Source organism: Seriola dumerili, unplaced genomic scaffold (assembly GCF_002260705.1).
Source record: "Seriola dumerili isolate Sdu_G_001 unplaced genomic scaffold, Sdu_1.0 BDQW01000052.1, whole genome shotgun sequence".
In the NCBI taxonomy this organism is placed as follows: Eukaryota; Metazoa; Chordata; class Actinopteri; order Carangiformes; family Carangidae; genus Seriola; species Seriola dumerili.
In genome coordinates this window covers 15,809,540-15,825,683 of record NW_019174307.1, presented here as the reverse complement: position 1 = coordinate 15,825,683, position 16,144 = coordinate 15,809,540, and the positions used below count along the sequence as shown (strand labels likewise).

Here is a 16,144-nt window from a genome sequence, read left to right as displayed (position 1 = left end):
AAAATGCCACAGTGTTATAGAGGTACACTTACTTTTTAGAAAACGTGATTTAATTCTGAGTCATGCAAAGTATAGATTGGCTTTTTTTTTTTCTCCATCAACCACTTGTTTTCATAGTTCCTAGCTGACACAGACCAGTATGATTAGTAAATTTATTTATTTTTTGCCTTAGTCTTGTAACGTCACCTATGCTACTAAACCATTTTCAAATTGGCGAATGCAGTCTTTCCTTCTAAGTTATAGTTTTGCAGCTTTTGCTTTTGGCAAAAATGGGATTATTTTAAACGTCACATAGTTTTACTGTTTGTACTAAAATGTAATCACATGTAATGTTCAACTGTATTGGAAAAGGAGTCTGCACAAATTCTTCGACTTAAAATATGAAATTGCTTCAGTGCACTATGGCCCTGCTCAGACCTGGCATTAACATGTGTCTTGGATGATCACAAGTGGACAGCTTTAAGTACATCAGTCCACATCTGGCATTAAGATGCCTCTTGAGTGTCCACTTGTGCTCAGATCTCACCTCCCTGTACATCATTTCTGTGTAAGTAAAAACCAAACGCATTGTTGTTAGCCAGTCCAACTATGACAGACGGGGCGGGCCACCACAAATCTATATGATGGGAAGCACTGGGATGTGTAAAAGTGTTTTTCAGTTCATTATGAAGCTGTAGTTGGATAAATTGTGACAGTGACTCAAGTCACGTGACTGTGACAGAGGACTGCAGTTGAGTAGCTGGTCCTTCAATGTGGCCCAGGACACATTTGCGTTCACACTCCAGACCACCACCAAATGTGGTCTGAGTGATCGGATCTCAGTTGACTCCTCAATGCATCTTGGGTGCGTGAACACCTGTACTTAGAGCTGTCCACTTGTGATGGGATCACTCAAGAAGCATGTTAATGCCAGGTCTGAACAGGATCTTAATGGCCAGAATGTGGACAACCCTACCCATATCTGGGTACAGCATACAATGTCATTGTAGATAACTGTGCTTCAAGTGTTGTGGGAAGGCCCATTACTGTTTACATTTGACAATGCCACAGTGCATTAAGCAAGATCTATAAAGAAATGGTTTTCTGATCTTGGAAGAACTGTCCACCAGAGAGCCCTGACCTATCACCCAACATCAGTGTCCAACCTCACATTGTTTCTAAATATGTGTAAATCTCTGCAGCCAGATTCCAAAATGTTGTGAAAAGTTTTCTCAGAAGAGTGGAGGCTGATACAGCATATACCTTTGGTTATATGGTGCACTTGGATTATTGTTAATAATCAATTTTGACAGGCTGACCTCAGAATTAAATTAACATCTACTATATTTTGTGTGTGTGTGTTTCAGTTGGAGAGCCTCCTTGCCTGCTTTCGGAGTGGACAGGAGACTTCGATCTGCAAAAGATGCTGATGATCATCTGAACGTCCTTTAGGTAGATAAACGATAGGTGATAAGTCTGTACCCATCTGTGAACATATGGTAAGGACTTGAAGCCTGGAAGATGAAGAGAGTGCAAACAACACAGTAGATGAGAAGAGCTGGAAGCGGAGGGACCATGACTGCAGTTCTGGCAATGCTGTAGCAGCACGGAATGGTTTGTGGGTTACACAGAGATGCAGGCCATACTGTGCTGCAGCAGTAAAGCCTGAATGTACAACCTGGCTGCCACCTATCAGTTCTTTAACGTGCTGCCTTTGTTCAGTGATTGAAGTTTGTTGTTAACTATCACTCTTGCATACACAGTAGTCTTCACTGTCTGAATTAATGTCACATAGTCAGCTGTTTTCCTGATAGTAAATTTATCCTTCTCATTTACTGGTCGCTTTACTGTAGCAGCACGTAAATATTGGAGTTAAGACTAGCTGAAACCTCCAGTATTGATCGTGCTGCTGAAGCAAAGCTGACCACTCACGATCAGTGCAACTGACCAAGTGTGAAGTTTGATCAACCCTGGTGGTGTTAAGACAGTGGATTTGCTTAAGAGATGCTCACAGGTACATTGTTTACTCACACATTCTGAGTTAACCTTCAATACGATATTGTTTTGATAGTTAAAATATGTATACAGCATATTTTTACATTTCATTGTTATGTCTGCACACTTGCAAAAATAAAATTTTAAATGGGGTTTTGTCTGTAATGTGTTTTGAACATGACTAAACTTTTTTTTACTGAATGCCATGCATTTAGTATTGGTTTTCTTTTAAAGTAATACTTAAAAGTGTTAGTTTTGCTGACACTGAAAATAATTAACATGGTTTTAAGTAGCACTGCCATCCACAAAGAAGAAATCATGCACACTGGCCTGCGTGGCCTTGATGCAGCGCTACTGGAATGGCGGCCTGTTCAACATGTTCACAGACAGATTTGCTGCGGATTAAAATCATTACAGTCATTTTATTGTCGACTATACGCCAGAATTCTTTCTGAAATATCAAAATATAAATATATATAAATATTCAAGTCAATATATTTTTCTGTTGAAGATATTTATAAGACCGATTTCTTCTCTTAAAGGCCCGATTGCCCTGATCGTCTTTGGTATCTATTTTGTCGCTCATAACGACGCAGTCGCTTTACATTGTATATTGTGTCGGCCTTATGCCAACAACCCTATGATGATATATTCTTTGCAGTGCGGAGACACATTATATGGTGTCCTGTCACTGCTGAAAGCCTCCATTTTAAGCGCATGTGATAGCCATGTAGGCATCTCTGTACCAGGACATCCGACGACAACGATAATCCCAAATCAGACGTACCTAATAAAAATCACTACATTCATGTTTTACGGGCTTTTGGAATAAATCGCTGGCTTTTGTAAAAATTTGGACTGCAAGCTGCAGGTGAACTCGCAGGGTAAAATAAAACACTTCAAAATCAGATAGGTGGAGAGAAGAAGCTGAGAAGTGGTTACACCTGTTTACGAAGTCGTATAGAGCCGACCTTGGTTTTTGATGAAAATATTTGAAATAAATAAACGTGTTACAGAATATTACTTTAGTGATAACATTTTACACGGTGGCCATGCTTTTTTTTCTGACAAGTTTAAGGCCCAGTGATATTTTGCTGTATACTGAACAAACCTACGTTGCATCGGTTTTCTTCCATTTGGCCTTGTGGGCCTTTTTATTGATTCTGAATTCTTAGATTTGTTTGTGCAACTATAATTATAAATAAACTAATTATAACTAAATTACGGGATTTGGCAAAAAAAGTTTTTTTTCTAAGTAGGAAGGCTGCTTGGAAATGGAAAATAAATTTATATCAAATATATATTTTTTAACATCCGGGCGTTTTGTTATAGGAGGATAAGCCTGAATACAATAATATGCCTTATTTTATAACGCAATGGGTACAAGGTGGACTTTGAAATTGAAGATACTGTGTGTGTGTGTGTGTGTGTGTGTGTGTGAGTGTGTGTGTGTGTGTGTGTGTGTGTGTGTGAGAGAGAGAGAGAGAGAGAATTAATAGCATCAAAGTAATCCATCAATAATTTTGTAAATTCTTAAATCATTTCCTAAATACTGTGATTTAAATCTGAAGTATGTTGGATTATTTCGCGAATTTAGGAAAGCTGCTGACTCCGCACACCGCACATCAAAATGTGGAAACAGTCTTGATGATGTCCGAAGGTCCACATTTTGTCTTACACCTGTTAACTTTCACATTTTGTGCCATTTTTACCAACCTTCATGTAGGTCGTGAATATTTTAATTATCTGAACAATTGTACAATTATTCACTCAATAGCATAGTCACCCACAGGATTTGATTGCGCTTGTATTCTTTGCAACCATACTTTCCAGAAAATGTGAAAAATGCTTTCTATGTCAAAAATATTATAACAATAGTAGATTATATTGAATAAGCTGTTTAATCATTAAACAGTTCTTTACTTAAATTACCATCACACACTAAGACCCACAGTGTATAAGGGTGTGGGACCTGATCCAGGGATGTGATCAGACACGGATAAATATTATTCGCTTATTTGTTCATTTAGTCACGTGCACATGGTGACTTGAAGTTTATTTTGATTAACCCTCACCATAGGCCCACATATATTTAAGTGTCTGACCGTGCGCCATGGCTTAATGATCATTTTTCAGAAAAGTCTTAGTTATACACCGTTATTCACAATAGTTTCTTTTGATTTGGCTTGAGTTAACGTTTGTAAGGCTATATTTAAATTTGCGTGCAGTCACAATTAAAATATTAATGCGGTGTGGTACTTTTATTTTCATCCTATATTTGCCTGGCAACAGAAGGCTATATATGTACCAGCGTGTCATGACGTACATCCTGAATTATGGTCAGTGCTGACATCACGGATTCACTTTGTGGTCTGATCTTAGGATTTTTAAAAATGTATTTATTTTTTTTTTTCAAAATGCATATGCTCAGGGGAATAAATGAATAAAAGGTTACATGATCAATGTACAATTCATTGTTTGTCCGTTTGCTCCGACCTACTTTAATGAAGACCACAGTTGGTGATAAGCCAAAGATTTCACTGAGCAAACCCTAATTTAAAAGAACTTTAAGAACTTCAATTTGCCTGCATAATTGCACTTTGATTTTAGGCTTAAAATCACGTTTCCTTCATATTAAGATGGTAGAAAATATACTTTTAATTTAACATCCTGCAAATGTTTGACTTTATAGACCGGAACAAGTCGTGCTACGAATGACTCGCATGAACCTCCGCAAGTAAATTTTGTGCAGAAATGAAGTGACTGCCGAGTACGCGTGTCAATCATGTAGTCTTATATAAGGTGTATTATCATTGGGTAGAAGAAATGCAGTTGTCAGTTTTTTAGATTTCATGAAAACAACATAACACCACGGGGCCGTGTTCTTTTTTACCTCTCGCACCGTGTCTGCAGCTTGCTGAATATTTCACACGGGCCCTGTTATGCAACGTTTGTAACCTTGAAGAGGTTGCAGCATCACTGGTGCGGACGCGCTCTGCGGGGAAGAGGCCATAGATTACACTGTATACTTCTTTAATTACTCACTTGCGTAGTTCACTGGCTCGCCACGGTTCCTAAATAGATGTCTGATTTGGCCTGTTACACTAAATAAAAAATCAAACATGGATGTGTCTTACATTTCTCAGTTTTATTTATCAAGATCATCTTGGAGAAGTATAAAAGTGTCATCGTATTAAGAATAGATCGCACATTTGTGGAAAGAAGTGTGATTTAGTGTCTGTCCTATGTAAATGAAGGCTTCAATCTCTGAATGAATGATTGATTCTGTGGCTTCAGAGAGGTTAAGCAAAAAAGAGCAAAAGACATAATAAACAATTAGATAAACAAATGTTTACATATGCTCAGGTGCATATTTGTCACCACTTTTGTGCATCACGCGGGTCACTTTGGAAACAATTTGTAGCTGTGAGTGCGTGAGATGCCACAGGCTAGTAATTAAAACAACTTACAACTGCCAATAAAACTGACAGTAGAGTCAATTAAGTGCACGACACATTCCTGGCCTGCGCTCATTAAACTTGTGCACATGTCAGTCATTTCCCGCAGGTACACAGCAGTGTGGCTGAGGTGCGAGGAAACTGTAGTAAGAAATGGTTCAATCTGAGAGGTTACGCAGGCTGTAAGGTTGTGCGGCTGCAGCAGGAGCAGAGTTGACAGCAACAAACTCATAAATAAGGTGATCCACCGAGGCGCTGCCATCCGTGAGCCCCCCACTCTGTACGAGCCATTCTCATGGGGGACTGAGATCTTGTCCACGTCTCTGAGCCTTAGTGAATCCCACTTTTTTACATCGAAATTGCGCACAAGGGGGCCGACGTCCATCTCTTTCCGGGAGGGCAGGGGAGTCTCCTTAAGGACCTGTAATCTTTCCCGAAACTCCTGCATCTGCTGCAGAAAGCACAAGGGGTCGGAGACGCTCCTGAAAGACTCCGCGATGCTGAGCGCCAGTCTCTGCTCTTCCAGTGCTGCGCTCAGCTTGGTGATCTCCGGGTCATATGCTTGCATCACCACCAGCTTCAGTGTTTCAAAATCGGAGAGGATCTCATTCTTTTTGCATTCAAGTGCACTGATGAGCTTGTCGAAATAGTCTGTTACCTTTTCTGCGTCCTTGGTCACGGACTGAAGAGCCTTTTTCTTACTGGTTTGTAGTGTCTCCAGGCAGGACAGGATATCTGCACTCTGCCAGCTCTCCACCCCGTGAAACAGCTCTTCAAACGCCTCCTTCTCATGGTCATATGCCTCCTCCAAGGAGCAGAATTTATGCCCTTTGTGGTCATCTGTTGTTGCGCAAAACCCACAAATTAGTTTTAAGTCCGTGGCGCAAAATATGTTAAGAGGCTGGTCGCAGTGTTGTTTACAAGCAGACATCTTAGGCAGAACCCTTATTTTGCTGTACTTCTCCACTATTCCGCGCAGAGAGTAGTTGATCTGCAGGCTGTTTGCGCCGTTGTGAGGGGTCTCTTTGCGGCATGTGGGGCATTTGAAAGGTGTTCTGAAAGCTGGACCTCGGTTTCCTTCCAAGAGTCCCTCCAAGCATTTCTTGCAAAAGCTGTGTGAGCACAGCAAGACCCGTGGGTCCTCGAAGAGACCGCAGCAGATTGGGCAGGTAAGTTCCTCTTCTAGCTGCTCCATGGCATCCTGTAAACACATTACCCAGGCGTCAAATCGTTGCCCAATTTAAATAAAAGAGCAATAAATCAACACTTCATAAAATAGACTACATAATACGCACTCACACTCGGAGATGCTGCCACGTAAGGGAGCAGCAGCAATATATTACACACGAAAATGCTGTAGCATCACAAAGGATACAGATTTTGCAGTCATGTTCCAGCTGTGTCTGGTGTATTCCCATCCTCAAAGTGAAACTGACTTGCATTGCTGTACCCGCGCAAAAGGCTGACAGGCGCTCTGCCAAAGGCTCCGTTTGCCAATCTAATGTTAAGTAACATCCTGTGTTTGGTGTCTCTCTAACCAGCTGGCGTTGTAAAAAAAAAAAAAAAAAAAAAAAAAAAAAAAAAAAACATAAAACCTCGTCGCAAAACCAAGCTGAATATAAGTCAAAATCAATGATAACTTTACAGACGATTTTCTCCTAGCTTTGTATTACAGAGTAGCAGGACGGTGGTTAGCTGTGATGAATCCTAAATTATCGCCGCCTAACCAATCCAATGCGACAAATTAGCGACAAACAGGGTTCACGTTTGCGTTGCTCCTGTTGGCAAGGTACTGAAGGAGGGCTGTGACAGATTTTGCAAGCGCATAGTAACATGCAACTACTGGACCAAAAGAATCACTCACCAGCTGCTGAGACGCACAGTGCAACGCAATCATGGCGCTTGTTGCTGTGCAGACTTCGCCCTTTCCGGGTATGGAGTTAACTGTTTCAGTGGCGCACAGAAAATTAAGATACGCTGCTTCCTCGGTATTTGCCCACACGTACACCCACGAGCGCGATATGATGCCATCAATATGAAAGCTACTGGTATTTCGATTTATTCGACAGTTTAATTTTGAACATGACGGATGTTTACGTTTTTGTCCCTGCAGGGTAACTTGCAGAGGATCCCTGCCAGTTGGATGGGGGAGGGGCTGTTGCTATGCAAAACATTACAGCGTGAAAAACTGTCAACTAGGTTTTAGTCCGAGCTTGGCACCACAGGCTTTTTATACTGCCCCACTTCAGTCACTCGTGTGGGCACTTGTCAATATATGCATGTGTAAACAGTTAACACGATAAAGGCGCCCAAGTGCATCAACTGGTATGAAGAGTAAACTTCAATTCTGTGTCGCACTGAACAAAACAAGTGGCAGATTATCTGCGCACCGTGAGCGAACAGAAACTGAGATAGGCTAGAAACATCAACACCATTGGCTTCATATTTCAACCAGTTCAAATCAGCCTCTAAGAGTGCTATTCACTTATCAATTTATATTAGCAATTCAGCACTTGTGCACTACTAAACATTTGATGTTTTCCTCCCGAAACTCACTTTTTGTTCACTTGTGATTATGTAACTTCGATATCCAATAGTTACTTAGTCACGTGTAGAAATTTTGACCTTGATTTTCTTCCCTTGTTTCCATGCCATCAGGAGCAACTGCCTATCTTAGCCACTGTGATTGGATACAGTGGGGTAGCGGGGGCTTATGTAGCTCCGACCTCTGCCGTGGTGTGTCGCTGTTGTTTGAGGGGAGTCTGACGTTTTAACGGCGAGCGCTCTTTGGTTTGATGGTATGAGTTTGTTTCCGGATGTTTAGCTTAGTATCGGACAAGAATGGCTGCGATGTTTACGTGTTGTCTAGGCTGCTGCGGAGATGGCGGATCCGGGCATATTCCCCTCAAAGAAATGCCCACGGTTCAGTTAGATACACACCACATGGGTAAGTGAGTTTGTCTTTAATTTTCACAACTGATGTACAGATAGTTTATGTCTTCACACGTCGACATGGTTGTGTCTGTGACTTGATGGTTTGCTACTTCCGCCGTTACCATTAGCTAGCTAGCTAACTGTGCTATTGACTGTTTTGTGGCAGAGTGGTTGCAGACAGTTGTGTTTATTAAACAAACCGTCACTATACCGCCCATGAGGTTATCGCGTTGTTTTATACGACACGACTTGGCGCAGCGACACGAACAAATAGAAAAACTGGGAAATCTGACCGCTTCTCTTTTGCAAAGACATGAGTGATAGTTTTCAGAATAGACATTTCTCAGTTTTTCACCAACTAAACTTTAAAGATCCCTTCAGTTTTACGGTAAACACAGAAACTTTGGTTCTACACTGTGAAGATCAAACATACAATGGAAGTAACAATAAGAAAGATATATTTTTGAGTTGAGGGTCATGAGGTATTATTTGTCTGAGTTGTATTTCATTAATCTTAGCTAACCTAACCTCAGATAAGCAAGGATTCACAGGGGAAATGCAACTGAAGCCTTAACTTGTTATAATATTGTGTTGATTATTGATTTTGAAATACAGCAACTGGTTATTGAATATAAACCTAAAATACTCCCCTTGAATAACTGACCCACCTCTTTACCCCGAGGAATATCTGGATTTTCAAATGGCACCTGCAGAGAATTCATACTGTCCAATAATAATTGGTGTAATGCTGACACAATCAGCAGATAAACCAACCACCAAAAAATGAATCAACAATTTTGATCTAAAAAGTCATGTATTTATTGTTTATTTGTTTTCACTTAAAAAAGGCTCAATTATTAAAAAAAGATATGTTCACAAAGACCCTCACACATATGGAAACACATTTACCTACATATAGTCAGATATAGATAGATAGATAGATAGATAGATAGATAGATAGATAGATAGATAGATAGATACTTAATTAATCCCCTTCGTTGGACAAAGCAAACTGTTAGAAGCTGAGCACTTGGAAAATATGACAAGGATTTTATAATATTTACAGAAATTTTATAGACTAAATAATTCCTTGATAATTCAAGAAATAGTTGACAGAGTAGCTAACAATGAATATCAGCTGTTGTCAAAATTGCTTTTATGAATTTTATGTGTTTGAACTGAAAAATGTATTCTTTTTTTTTTTCTTCCAGGCACAGATGTGGTCATTGTAAAGAGTGGTAGGAGGATATGTGGAACTGGAGGCTGTCTGGCCAACGCTCCTCTGCACCAGAACAAAAGTTACTTTGAGTTTAAGATCCAGTCCACCGGTAGGCATTTGGTTTTTAGTTGATGATCACCCTACTCTCATACCTCTCATGCCTTCTTTCCCTTCCAGATTGCCATTTTCTAGTGCATTCCTAGTGGTGGTTATTGATTCTGACACACTGTACTTTTTAGTAGCTACACTATCTTGTGACTGCATGAAAACTGATGGAATTCTGTTTACTCACAAGGACAGCATCTGAAACCACGAGATATTTTCTTTCTTCCACATAAGACTTTAAGCAAGGCCACCCTCATGCAGCTTCACGCTAGTCACAGACTGGTTTTGCTATGTAACATTTAGTTTTCAATATGCTATGTATGTGAATCACACCTACCAACTTTTTATTGCAGCTGGTCTTTGTTATAAATATTAATGCGTTTTAAGCTTTGTGTTTAAAGTGTTTGAAAATAGCAGGTACTTTAGTGTTGTGCTTTGTGTTTAGGTGTGTGGGGAATAGGTGTGGCCACGCAGAAAGTGAATCTTAATCAAGTGCCTTTGGGCAGAGACACAAACAGCCTAGTCCTGAGGCATGATGGGTCTGTGTACCACAATAATGAAGAAAAGAATCGTCTACCTGCAAACAGCCTTCCCCAGGAAGGTGACATTGTTGTAAGTTCAAAATGTATTTTATTTGATCCTGAATTGAAGTTTGAGACCAAATCTTTGAATATTTTAAGTGTTACAAGTTGCTTGTCAAGCTGGAACTTTTTCTTATCTGAATCTTCATCTTGTCAAATAAATCAGAACTGGCAAGTGTAAACACATACAGACACCAAATTTATTAATGAACTGGACTCATGAGCAGGGAAACCGGCTCCAATCCAAAGATACAGGTTGTGTTGCCTGACATGGGGAGTGACACGATTTTGTGCAGAGTAAAGTTGCACTAATGCTTGCTGGAATTCCTTTTTATCAGTCTAGTCTGTACACATATTGAGCTATCTCATGGTCTTCCAACAAGCATATGACTTTAGATTGTGTGAATTTACAAAGTTAATCAACCTCTAAAGACTAATCATCTATTAGGAGTACTGCGGGCCAGCCTGTTCCAGCAGGCCTCTGAGAGGCACAGTAGTAATCGATATTTTGTGTTTTTTCCCCAAGGTAGCTGGCTGACAGCTTCAGTCACATTGTAAACCTATGGTCTAATGTGGCTTGGATTGCCTTCTGTTTGTGCGTTGATTTTTCCACATGCACACCAAATTTCGGTTGTAAATTCTGATTGATTTATCATTACCCTAAAATAGCCATTATTGCAGTTGTTTATAAAGCTTGTCTATCAGAACTCATTTAGTAAAATTTGATGTTAATGAGCACAGACTTGAGGTTGGAACAAATGGACTGTGGAGCAGTTTGTGTCTGTGCAGCAGAAAATCCTACGGGTGCAGGTGGTTGCAGCACAAAGCACAGCAGGGGCATGCGAGAGCTGTTTTAAGAAACATGCCGACCTCTGCCTGTCAGTGTCAACAAGTGTGTCATTATCTGTATAGTGGAGTTTGCCACATTTTACCTGTTTATTATAAGACAAATCATTTCTTTCTTTCTCCCAGAGCTAAAAGCTTTCTTGATTTATACTTACTCATGCTCATTTTATGACACTATATGGCTCTGCTAAAGAAGATACCAAAACAGCTTAGAGCTACCACAACTGGAACTTAACACTGGCTAACTTTGGAGACCCTCTAAGTCCTTTAGTGGCAGTACTGTATTTTTGTGAGATGTATTCAGACCCCCACAACCACCACCACCATATACATGTGCAAATGTACATAAGACATGTATGCCGGCACATGTCAATGAACTTGTCATACTGCAAACTAAGTAATTGTGCAAAATAATTTTTTTTTATCATGACACAAGGTATTTTTTATCAGGAATTCAGGTTAGCCAGTGAAACTGTTATCACACCCTGAATTCAAATATACAATGCTACCACCACTGAGATCCATGCATGCAAATATGCAATGCAATTAGTGTGTGTTTATGACTAATAGGCTGCAGGTTCATGGAGCAGTGTGCAAAACTCACATGCATTGTCATCTGTTCACTTTATCATTTACAATGACTCGCAAAACCAAGCTCTGACTTTGTTCAACACATATTTTCAATACAAAGGTCTTTTTTTGATTGTTTTAACTGATTTAGGCCACAAGATAGATAACAGACACACACACACACACACACACACACACACACTTCAGAGGCAAAAGAGGCCACCATAAAGACATGTAATACACAGATTTTCTATGTGCAGATAATAAAATAATACATTTATAAAGTCTATGATATATTAATAAAATGTTGTCAGGTAGTGAAATCCTTAATCTACCAAAATGTGTAATCATGTCATGTATTTATATCCCAATTTGTGTCAGAAACATTTTCTTCTTTGATAGAGTCTCATTGTTACTGCAGGAAGGAGAGGAAGGCAAAGAATACTGCAGGACAAAATGTATACATACTTGGGTTTTGATTTTATTTGGCTAAACCAAGCCTTTCCTGCTCCTCTTGAATTGGACTGAAAATAGGAAAGAGTCTCAATGCTTATCTTCCACTAGTTTTCATCATAAACTTTGGATAGCCAGGCTATACATATGAAAGTTTCTTTTTGACAATTAAACCAGGTTTAAATGTGTAATCATATTCACATTGATTAGTTTTAAATTTTTGTCTATATTCCTCAGGGCATCACATATGACCATGTGGAGCTGAATTTATACCTGAATGGAAAGAACATGCATTGTCCTGCCTCAGGAATCCGAGGCACTGTATACCCGGTTGTTTATGGTAAGTTTATTTGTTGGCTTGTTGACTTGTTAACCAAGGTTTGTACTAATTTCTTTAAAATTGAAGCTAATTTATGTGAATATTATTGACTGTAGAACTGCTTTCTCAGAAATGCCATTATAGCGGTTACAATTTTATTCCACTAGAGGGCTGCATTTGTACATTTTTACATAACATTGGCCAGCTCGGGTCATTAGCATGGTCATTAGTTGTACTTTAGAAAAAAAAACTTTTATTTGAGCACAAACAGATTTTACTTTCCCAAGAGTGAGTTACGTGAACGAAACCAAATAAGGCCTTTAGAAGAAAGGAGCAGTCTTACCACATAGAAACAAGACATGCAGGTTTTATTCTAGTCAAAAGCTATAGCAGATGGTTTCACTGACCGTCTTGCTTTTTGTTGCATGTTGAGCTAGTCAGTGAAATCAACTGGTGAGTTTATGTTGGAAAGAAAACATGTAAACTGTTGATATTTAGTGGTAGCTTTGTATGTTACTGGCCTACAGCAACAATAATGACTAATTTGTTTGAGCTTTCTTGTGCAAATACCCTAAAGCACTGCTTTTTTTTTTTTTTTTTTTTTTTTTTTTTTAGAAAATAATATCCATGTGATCAGAGCATGACCCTGGGTGCTTTCATAAATATCATGTCAAACTATTAACTTTATTTTCTTTTGTGTATGAACAATAATATTATCCATATCCAAAGGGCAAGAGAAACTTTTTTGGCTATTAGGATCATGACTTCACTATTCACCATATTCATATTCATATTCATGTCATTTACAGCAATGTCAGCTATCTACAACTCTTGACTCAATTCATTCATCATGGGAGAACAACTGTTTTTCTGTTTTTAAACTACACTTTTGAAATGTGGGGCATAGACAGTAGTTTATGGAACCAGTGAATGAGACTTATCTCAAGTGATAACTGAGTTCTTCAAACATCGCCTCTGCTGTCGCCACACCTCCAGTTGATAACTAGTAAACAGTACTGTAAGTTGGTGTGGCTTAGAAGTGGTGCTGCTTCTCTAGCTGAGAACCGATTTGCATAACGAGTCAATTACAAGGCTGACCAGGTATTTTAAGCTGAATTTGAGTTGATAACATTCTAGCACCCTAAGATTTCAGTATTATGAAACTCGAACAGTTTTAATGTTGACATCTGTTCAAATGAAAGGCCTTTCTCAGGGCTGATAGCTTGTCAGAGCAGGAAAAACACAAGTGTAACTGCTAACATCAGAAACTAGAACATCTTGTAATGGGATCACACCGCAAAGCCTGTCAACATTTTGACGTTCCAACCTATGAGTACTCAGTAGTCATTACTACATTATTACATGACTACTCAGTACTCATGGATCAGACCACACTCATCTTCATTTTGAGCTCAACTATACACTTGTAAATTTTCATGACTGTATTTTGCATGGTTATGATGCTCTCCTACTGACAAAATCTGTCAACAGACAGACATATAAACACCTACCAAAGTAGCCAGAACTGCCTCTGTGGTAGTTCCTGCTACAGTAGGTGTCTTCAGGACAACAGTTTGCCATGATTACCCACACACACACACACACACACACACACACACACACACACACTCTCACACACACACACACACACACACTCTCTCACACTCACACTCACAAGATGAAAACAATACCAGCAATGCAGTTGCGACGGGTAACAACTGCTTTCTGTTTACATGAGCTGGTTCCAGGGTCCTGGTGTTGTGCATGTCTCTCTGTCATGGCTTAGTGGGGCACTTGATGAAACTGCCATCATTAACTACATTTGTTTAACCTGTGCTTCTCCTTCCATGACAATTTTCCAACTTGAAGGCAGTTTTCTCAATCAACTTCTTACTTTGAGTGATGTGGGCATACACACAATTTTCTGCACAAGTTAGAATAGTTTTGGTTATTTCATATGAAGAAGTTTTGCATTTGTGTTTTTCTCTGTTCTCTTCTCACGGGGGTTAATTAGAAAAAGGTAATAACATGAAGCAATATTTCAATAAAAACATGATAACAGTCATTTGGTTGTTTGGTAATGTTGCCAGGCCACTGTCAATCAAACTTGATCAGTCCACACCCACACAGTCCCAGTGAAGCAGCTGAGCCGAAGTTTTGTTGGTTATCTCTTAATGATAATATGTAAGGATGGTTTTTCTGATGTTATAGAGAAATGTTACAATTTTAAACTAAGTTTCTAGTGGCTTTAAAGGTTAATATAAATGTTGTTGTTTAGGTAATAGGTTAACATTTAAACAATGTCTAAGCTTGTGCTTTCTCTTCTGTTGTTGCAGTGGATGACAGTGCCATCTTAGACTGCCAGTTTAGTGACTTCTATCACACACCTCCACAAGGATTTGAGAAGATCCTCTTTGAACAACAAATCTTCTAAAGGAGCACTTCAGCCTTAGCCCCTCTTTACATTGTTGTCCTCCTCTATATCTCATAGCAACCTCTGTGGCACTACAGTTTGACCTTGATTGAATGTTATCTTAATGTGTGGCTTGAATGCCTGTTTTGTTTCCCTTGATTACTCTGTCTTGCTACTGCTGCTCTGGATTGATGTTGGAGTATCCTTCAAGAAGTGGGGATTTCTGATCATTGTTCGGCCTTGATGGGCTGCTACAGTCTATGCTGATGGAAAACTCAAATCATTACCTTGTGTCAGTAGTAATCACCCTGTATTAACTGAAACACTTTTAGTTGCTGTCAACATCCTCAGTCTGTGAGTAGATGCCAGGATCAGAAGCCATGTCTGATTGACAGTGCTTTATAGTCATGTTTTTTCATATGTAATCTACTAAATGCTAAACTGGTATCTGGCTCTATATTTATTTGTATTTATTTGAATCACAGATCACAGTGATATGTTAATTTAGTTTGACAAAAGCTGCAATTTCTGGGCCATCAAGAGTTTGTGGACTAATTGAGGATCAGCTTTCAGGACTGACATATCATTCAACAATATCCCAATTATGTTTATGTTGCCTTCTTTATGTAAAAATATAATTAAAAGTGGGGATATTGCAGCATTTCATGTCACTGCTTCAATTTGAGTTTAGACAGAGATGGTTTAATATATGAACTCCAGTAAACCAGTGCACATTCCAAGGAACAGACAGTGGCTGAAGTTGACTTTTCACTGAGGTATGCTGAGGTGATGGTGCTGGAAAATGTTTCATGAAGTGAAATGTTTCTTAAATTCTGTGAGACTAATATGTATTAAGCCTGATTCCTATCAACTCACTTCTATGAATAGCCATTTAGTTTTCCCACACTTTTCTTGTCCTGAAATCTTTTTATGGAGTATTTATTCTAAATATCAGAATATTACCAGAGCTGGTGCTGGTTGTCTCTGATTAGAGATATATGGCTAAAAATGTCAATCTGTTGTGTTGTATTGGCATTGCATATCTGCTGCTGAAGTGTGACCGCTAAATATTTCAGATGCTTGTTTTCGTTTGCACTAATGATGTTATTGTACAAGCAAATCCAAATATTGTTGATTCATTAAACTTTTGTGTCTGGAGGCATCCTTTTTGAGTCCTGAGTAGTTAAGTTGCGTATCTTCATTGTAATCATCAGTGTTATTATCCGCAAAAATGAAGACAGGTTGCTCAGCCCTCACGTTTGAGGATGCTTG

The 16,144-nt window shown here is 39.2% G+C and overlaps 2 protein-coding genes across 4 annotated transcripts; one reads left to right on the top strand and one right to left on the bottom strand.

Annotated features, from left to right (window-relative positions):
* Positions 1-4,465: 4,465 nt before the first annotated feature.
* Positions 4,466-7,984, bottom strand: trim13 (tripartite motif containing 13). Of its 3 annotated transcripts, none has more exons than XM_022740811.1 (2): positions 7,297-7,984; positions 4,466-6,633 (listed from the first exon to the last, which is right to left on the bottom strand). In XM_022740811.1, the coding sequence occupies exons 1-2, from the start codon at positions 7,327-7,329 to the stop codon at positions 5,431-5,433; spliced, it is 1,236 nt and encodes a 411-aa protein (XP_022596532.1). In that variant the 5' UTR covers positions 7,330-7,984; the 3' UTR covers positions 4,466-5,430. The 3 variants fall into 3 exon arrangements, with proteins under 3 accessions (XP_022596532.1, XP_022596534.1, XP_022596533.1); XM_022740813.1 differs by lacking the exon at positions 7,297-7,984 and adding an exon at positions 6,728-7,006 and having other exon boundaries at positions 4,467-6,633; XM_022740812.1 differs by lacking the exon at positions 7,297-7,984 and adding an exon at positions 6,732-7,006 and having other exon boundaries at positions 4,467-6,633.
* Positions 7,985-8,180: 196 nt separating this feature from the next.
* Positions 8,181-16,035, top strand: spryd7 (SPRY domain containing 7). The gene is made up of 5 exons (XM_022740814.1): positions 8,181-8,379; positions 9,578-9,694; positions 10,136-10,302; positions 12,378-12,480; positions 14,796-16,035. The coding sequence occupies exons 1-5, from the start codon at positions 8,274-8,276 to the stop codon at positions 14,891-14,893; spliced, it is 591 nt and encodes a 196-aa protein (XP_022596535.1). The 5' UTR covers positions 8,181-8,273; the 3' UTR covers positions 14,894-16,035.
* The last annotated feature ends 109 nt before the right edge of the window (positions 16,036-16,144 follow it).

Excerpts from the sequence above, each read along its gene's own strand:
- spryd7 (XM_022740814.1), top strand. The coding sequence starts at position 8,274 with ATGGCTGCGATGTTTACGTGTTGTCTAGGCTGCTGCGGAGATGGCGGA. Across the intron at positions 8,380-9,577 it reads GTTAGATACACACCACATGG|GCACAGATGTGGTCATTGTA; the intron begins GTAAGTGAGTTT and ends TTTTTCTTCCAG. Across the intron at positions 12,481-14,795 it reads TGTATACCCGGTTGTTTATG|TGGATGACAGTGCCATCTTA; the intron begins GTAAGTTTATTT and ends CTGTTGTTGCAG.
- trim13 (XM_022740811.1), bottom strand. The coding sequence starts at position 7,329 with ATGATTGCGTTGCACTGTGCGTCTCAGCAGCTG. Across the intron at positions 6,634-7,296 it reads ACTGTGCGTCTCAGCAGCTG|GATGCCATGGAGCAGCTAGA; the intron begins GTGAGTGATTCT and ends ATGTGTTTACAG.